General features: G+C 46.5%; 1 protein-coding gene across 1 annotated transcript; it reads right to left on the reverse strand.

The window, feature by feature from the left end:
• Nucleotides 1-674: 674 nt before the first annotated feature.
• LOC110321825 (gamma-crystallin E) lies at nucleotides 675-3,204 on the reverse strand. The gene is made up of 3 exons (XM_021198349.2): nucleotides 3,196-3,204; nucleotides 2,855-3,097; nucleotides 675-1,014 (listed from the first exon to the last, which is right to left on the reverse strand). The coding sequence occupies exons 1-3, from the start codon at nucleotides 3,202-3,204 to the stop codon at nucleotides 742-744; spliced, it is 525 nt and encodes a 174-aa protein (XP_021054008.1). The 3' UTR covers nucleotides 675-741.
• Nucleotides 3,205-6,778: the final 3,574 nt, after the last annotated feature.

The raw sequence follows: 6,778 nt of genomic DNA on the forward strand, positions 1-6,778 counted from the left end.
CAGTGTGCAGGCAGCAGTTACTTTGTGTGCGGCCCCATTACAAAACAACCATCACAATCAGATGACAAAATCCATATTTGATCTTCATCAGGCCTGGATTAATACCACTCACCTTCACAAACTAGGGAACCCAGGCACAGGAATGCTAAGTGACATCACCCACAGCTTGAAGCTGGTGACCCTGGTGTTTGTTAGCCAGGGCCACGGCATCTTGCGAAACCTCTACCTCTCTGGATGAGCCACAGCCCATTTCTGTATCTACAGTGATGTGGTTTCTGGAAACGTGGTTACTTTTTCCTCTAGATTCTCCACTGTCCCACCCTGAGGCCCCCAGTAATGGCCAGGCAGCTCTGGATTGCCTGATGATCTTCAACTGACTCCAATGATTGTTCCTAGTAATGGCCAGCTGTGGGCCTCCAAGGGAACCTTTTTAACCCCCTCTCTCTTCCCAAGGCTTAAACCACCCCAGCTAGCAAGCAGTCAGTAGGATCTAACTCTTACAGAGCGCCCACTTCTGGTTCCCCCCCAGAATTTGTGCTTTTGCCTTAAGTTCCACGTTTTCTTGACTGCTTTTCCGTTCCCACCCACCCCTATGTATGAGACCATCCACATCATTTCTGAGTAGCTTTGCTGCGCCCTTCCATTGAGGGTGAAAGGAACAGAGAACTCTGTTATTGCATGAAACACACAGGAAATATTTTATTACTGTCCAGATGGAGAAAATGGTAGAGTAAAAATATTTCAATAGAAATCCATGATTCTCCTCAGAGAGCCCACCCTGGCATTCATGGCGCCCCAGTCGTGGTAGCGCCTGTACTCCCCAGGCCTGAGCAGGTACTGCCGCCCCCGGTAGTTGGGCATCTCGTAGAGGACCCAGTAGCCCTCCATCACGTGGAAGGAGTGGAAGTCACTGAAGTGGAAGCGGTCCTGCAGGTGGGAGCAATCGTCTGTGATCTCCACCATCTGGCCTCTGTAGTCCTCTCGCTCGTAGATCCGGATCCTGTGAGAACTGGACTGTGCGTCCGGAGAACAGCAGATAAGGGGATGTCAGAAAACCTGACCTGAACTGAGTTTGCCAATCCAGCACGTGCTGCCTGGGGGAGGGGCGCTCCCTAGCTTTTCTATGCCAAGCATGATTTAACTGAAAGAAAGACCACTAATACTAGGATCCCTGCGCATGATTCAGGAAGTTGTTCACAGTGAAACTCGAGATCATCACCACCCACCATTCCTTTGATATAAGCTATGCTCCGGTGGAGTTTTCAAGTATAACTATCCACATACTGGTCCTCCTCAGCACCATTTTAAACAACTATTTCCCCACCCCACCCCCAACCCTCTAGATTCTTGGTGATCTGAGGTTCTCTTTAGAAGGTATAAAATTAATTTGGTATTGCAGTGAAAATCCAAGTGTATCTTTAGCAAAAAACCACCATCTTGAATTTCAGTAGCATTAGGAGAAAGCAGAGGGAGAGAAGTCAAATTGTCTCTTCCACAGTAAGAGGATGGGCCGGTTCAGAAAGAAGCTCAACCCAGATATCCCTCCAGCATTCTTTGTTGCTTCCGGCCCTTTACAACCTCAAAGGTTATAAAGCAAGGACATCTCAAAGACTGAGGTTTAGCTCTCAGCTCTAAAGTATGCTCTGGGTAAATCAGTTTTGGTCAATACCAGTGGTGAATGTTTGAGATCCTGAAGAGGCCTGTGTGGATCAGGAGTACAAACCTTTAGAGCAGTGGTTCTCAACCTTCCTAATGCGGCGACCCTTTAATACAGTTCCTCATGCTGTGGTGCCCCCCTCCCCCCAGCCATAAAACCATTTCCTTGCTACTTCATAACTGTAATTTTGCTATTGTTATGAACCATAACGTAAACAGTTGATGTACAGAATATCTAATACGGGACCCTAAGGGGGTCGTGGCCCACAGGTTGAGAACCACTGCTGTAGCTCAGTGAAAGGTCAGGCTGCTTGTCCTGGGCAAACCTGCTCTTCAGCTTCAGTAAGAGCTCTTGGCTCAAGGTCTTCTTCTATCCTCAAAACCTACTGTAGGAAGGGGTCTCCTAGCAACAGGGAGCAACAGGCATCCTCTGATAGACCAGTGTTCTGCTCTTTGCAAAGGACTCACATGTGTGTGGACAAATTGGATCCTCAGGACAGCTTGTCACACAGAGAGCAGCCCTTATGACAGGACGTTCTTTAAAGAGTAGAGGAAAGGCCAGTGCTTTGAGTCTGTAGAAAGGAGCAGGAGGAAGGGGGTGGGGTAGCTAGGTAGAGGAAGGGGAGAAGGAGGAGGAGGAGGAGGAGGAGGAGGAGGAGGAAGGACAGGGCGAGGAGGGAGGGAAGGATGGAGGGAGGAAGAGGCGGCAGCTAATATCTGAAGTAGGTTATTAGACAATCCATAGGATCCAGACTGCTGGGGCTTCCTTTAGGTTACAGTTGATGTCCCAGAAGCTTTAGAATCCCACTTCTCCATCCCTTGGCAAGATTACCACATCTCAGCCCTGGGTGACAAGGTCTGATGTGGATGAAGTCAAGAAACATGGGTGAACAACCTCAAACCATCAGGCAGCCTCTTGGTACTAAAACCGTGGCCCAGAGGCTCTGAACTAAAAACCCTGCTCAGCTCATTCCCAATAATAGTGAATTTGATTTTAGCAAAGTAAATGAAAATGCCCAGTGGAGAACTTTACTTTCAGACATGGTTTTTGCGGGAACCTTGGAGAACTCAGTAAGCATAGAGGACACAGAACCAGAGGAAGGTGGCTGCCACTCCAGACCTGAGCCGGTCACAGATGTTACTAGCTGGTCAGGATCACATAATTGACTGTGGGCAGGGGCCCTAGGAAAAGACTCACGTGGGGGATGAGGCGGCAGGAGCGGACAGAGTCACTGAAACCCATCCACTGCTGGTAGTCAGGGTAGTCCCCACGACGCAGGAAGTACTGGCAGCCTGCGAAGTTGGGCTGCTCATAGAGCATCCAGCAGCCACTGTCCACTCGCACAGAGTTGCAGCGGCTGAAGTAGGGCTGCAGGTTGGAGTGGTCGGTGCTGCACTCATAGTGGCGGCCCTGGAAGCTGCGGTCCTCATAGAAAGTGATCTGTAAGGCAAGGCAAGGCAAGGCAGGGCTCAGAGGCCTGATGTGGTCTGGACCCCTAGGGCTGGTCCCTTCCCTGACTGAGGATGCCCTGGGCTCACCTTCCCCATGGCTGGTGTTGGCAGGTCGGATGGGATGGTGCTGATGGGAGTGTGGGGCTGGGAGCAGGGTCTATATAGCAGGAGGTCTGCTGCGTTGGCAGGAACAGCACAATAGGGGCCCGCGGGGGGGGGGGGACAGGGCATTTTCTCTCTCTCTTTTCTATATAATGACTGTGGGGGAGGTGTGGGTTATTGTATGTTTTCTCTTAGACTCTCCAGAGCTTTCGAATGGATGACGAATCACTGACCCAGCTAAGAGGGTCACTTGACGCCGCTCCAGCCTTTAAATGAAGCTGATTTCGGGAAAAACTGATGTACAGCAAAGATGCTTAACTCGTTAACATTTGTAACGAAATGTTTTAGCTACCTTTTACAAACAGTTTCGAAACAATGTCATAGACTAACAATGCAATATAGTTAACAGTCTTGAAAAAGTGGAAGGTGGGGGCGACTGGGGTGAGTGTACCTTCTCCACAGGATGAGGAGAGTCCAGCAGGGTTCTCCTCTGTCCTGTACTCTGGAGACAGAGGCAGGCAGGAGATTAGAGGGCAGAGACAGGCAGGGGAAGGAAGATCTGTGTGAGTTCAAAGCCAGGACAGCCTGGTCTACAAAAATGAGTTCCAGGAAAGGCAGGACTGTTTACACTGAGAAGTCTTGAAAAAGCAACAACACAAGAGCTTTCTTATAAGCTTTATGCTGATCAGCTAGGAACCAGAGAACTAATGGGACTAAGGAAACGCTAAAGTTAGACACCTCAGTTCTGTTACCCACCCCCACCCCGTGCGAGACCACGCCCACCTGCTTGGGCCTCCTCCCCCATGCCTCGCTCAAGCTCAGCGCAAGCAAGAGATTTTTAGTCTTGGGATTCACAGGGTGACTCACAGCCCTTTTACACTGGTAAGTTTCTATTTGTACTGACTTCGCAGCAAAACATCAGTTTGTTCGAGCTGCCGATAAATACACGGTAACAGCCTGTAAGGAGGACATTTGAAATCACACAACCTTGTAAAGACGCTGCCTTCATCACCCCGGAGCAAACCCAGATTGTCCTGTAGTGAGTGCACTAGTTAAAGGGGGCTGGACCCCCTCCTCCTGTTCCCAAGACTCCCAACAGCATCAGGTACCTCCCTCTCTTTGTGTCAACCTTGGCACAAGGTTGACATTCTAGCTGAAACATTCTGGAGGATATGACTGTCCAGAGAAATGCAACATGCTTCTTAGCGTCTTGTCTCTACTGGCAGGTGACAGCTGAGCCCACTCAGCTTTAATTGTGATAGCTAAGATTACACCTCCAGCTGCCACTGGAAAACAGAATCTCCCTCCCCTTGGCCTTGAGAACTACCTCTGGGGAAGCTGCTCTCATTCCTAGACAGGGACTCTTACCACCTGGGTGGCATACTCAAAATTGTCCTCCCTGAGCAAATTTAACTTGATTGAGTCCTAAGCCTGGTCACATCTTTGTCTTTTGAAAATTATTAATTTGGGATTTATAAATAAGTAGGAGAAACAAAAACGGGGTTTTGTAGCCAAACAAGGCACTGTTGATGTATAATTTTTAATATTTACTTATTTATAATTTTAAAAAGGATTTATGTGTATGAGCATTTTGCCTGCATGTATGTACATGCTTATAGTAGTCAGCAAATGGAGATTGTATTGCCTGAAACTGGAGTCACAAATAGCTCTGAGTCACTGTGCATGTACTGGGAATTGAGTCCTCAGGAAGAATAGCCAGGGTCCTAACTGCTGGTTATTTCTCCAGCCCTTGTTGATGCATTTTTTTTGTTTGTTTGTTTTTCAGAGACAGGGTTTCTCTACGTAGCCCTGGCTGACCTGGAACTCATTATGTAGACCAGGCTGGCCTCAAATTCAGAGATACACCTGCCTCTCCCTGGCTCCCAAATGTTGGGATTAAAGGTGTGTGCCACCAGCTGGCTGTTGATGTCTATTTTTAAAAAGTTCAATTATTCTTTATTCCTTTGATTTAATAAGTACATCTCTAAAATCTGTCTGAAGGAAATAGTTTAAGGTAGATACAAAAAAGTGGTATTTTATCTAAAAATTAGATATAAAAGAAATGTCCAAATAGTATGTTAATTAAGTAAATTATGAAACATCTGTTTGATGAGGTGCTCTGTGACCTTCAAAATTATCTCTTAAATTTCTGAGAATTTATTTAAGGATATAGAAAATGTCCACCATAGGTTAAGGGGCAGAAAGTAAGTCTATTGTTCATAAGACCGCAAAAACACTTCTGAAGATAAAAATGAAGTTATAAACACGTGGGAGTCTTGTGCTTGTGGATCAGAATATCTGATATCATTAAGATGTCACAATTACCCTATGTAATCTATGGAGTCGAGGCAACTCAGACAACATCTCAGCAATCTTCTTCTATCCAGAAACATAAAAACGTTCCCGAGATTCCCCTGACTTCTCAAAGGATCCAAGCAGCCAAAACGACTTGGGAAAGAACAAATTTGGAGGGCTCATATTTCCTGATTTTAAAATTCATTACAAAGCTGTGGTAATAAAAACAGTGTGGTACCAGTGTAAACCCAGACATGTAGACCAATGGAATAAAGTCAGGAATCCTGAAGATAAGGGGGAGGGGGGTCGTATGTGTTTTCAAAAGGGCTTTAGCAAGAATATTAAAGTCACTGGGCAGAGAAAATACATTAAGCTAAGTTGGAGAAGCCAGAAAAGAAAGAACAGGTCTGCTAGGATTTCATTTATTTGTCATGAAATAAAATAAATGATATTTGTCAGGTGCTGGGATGTGGGGAATGGGGAGATGCTGTTTAGTGAGGGGAGAATTGCAGTCTGGAGTGATGGGCATTTCTACCGGCACACAGTGGCAGAATCGAACATTGTGAATGGGTCAGCTATACTTCAAATTACATGAACCAAAACATCACCCGTGCTTACAGGACATCCACTTCCATAGGAAATGGAACTAAGAGTAGCTTATCATTTATTTTTAAAGTTCTCCTTATGTTGCAACATTTTGGGTGATGGAAATATTTTAATCCAAAATCAAAACAGAGCAGCAGGTGCTTCATTTGAAAACTGCTGTTACTGGGGGCTGGGGAGATGGTTCTGTGGGTAAGAGTGCTTTCCGTACTACTGTGAGGATCTGTGTTCAGACCCCAGCACCTATGTAATAAGCTGGGCATGGCCTCATGGGTACCTGCAAACCCAATGTTGTGTGTAGGAGGAGAGAGGAGGATTGCTGTGACTGGTTGGCAGCCTTGCGGAAAACATAAGCAATCCAGGTTCAGGGAGGGAGCCTGCCTCAAAGGCAGGGAGTGATGGAGGAGGATATCAGATGTCCTCCTCTGGCCTCTACATGTACCCCCTCACACACACGTGCACACACCACAGTCCTCTAGAGTACCCCCTTACACACACGTGCACACACCACACTCACAACCAATTATATTAAAATTTTGTTGTATTTCACACCCATGTTTATTATGGAACTATTATTATTATAGCTCAGGTATGGAATCAGCGTAGTGCCCATTACTGGGCAAATGGCTAAGGAATGTACAGCATGAAGTTTTATTCAGCCATAAAGAAG

Source organism: Mus pahari, chromosome 5, assembly GCF_900095145.1.
Source record: "Mus pahari chromosome 5, PAHARI_EIJ_v1.1, whole genome shotgun sequence".
In the NCBI taxonomy this organism is placed as follows: Eukaryota; Metazoa; Chordata; class Mammalia; order Rodentia; family Muridae; genus Mus; species Mus pahari.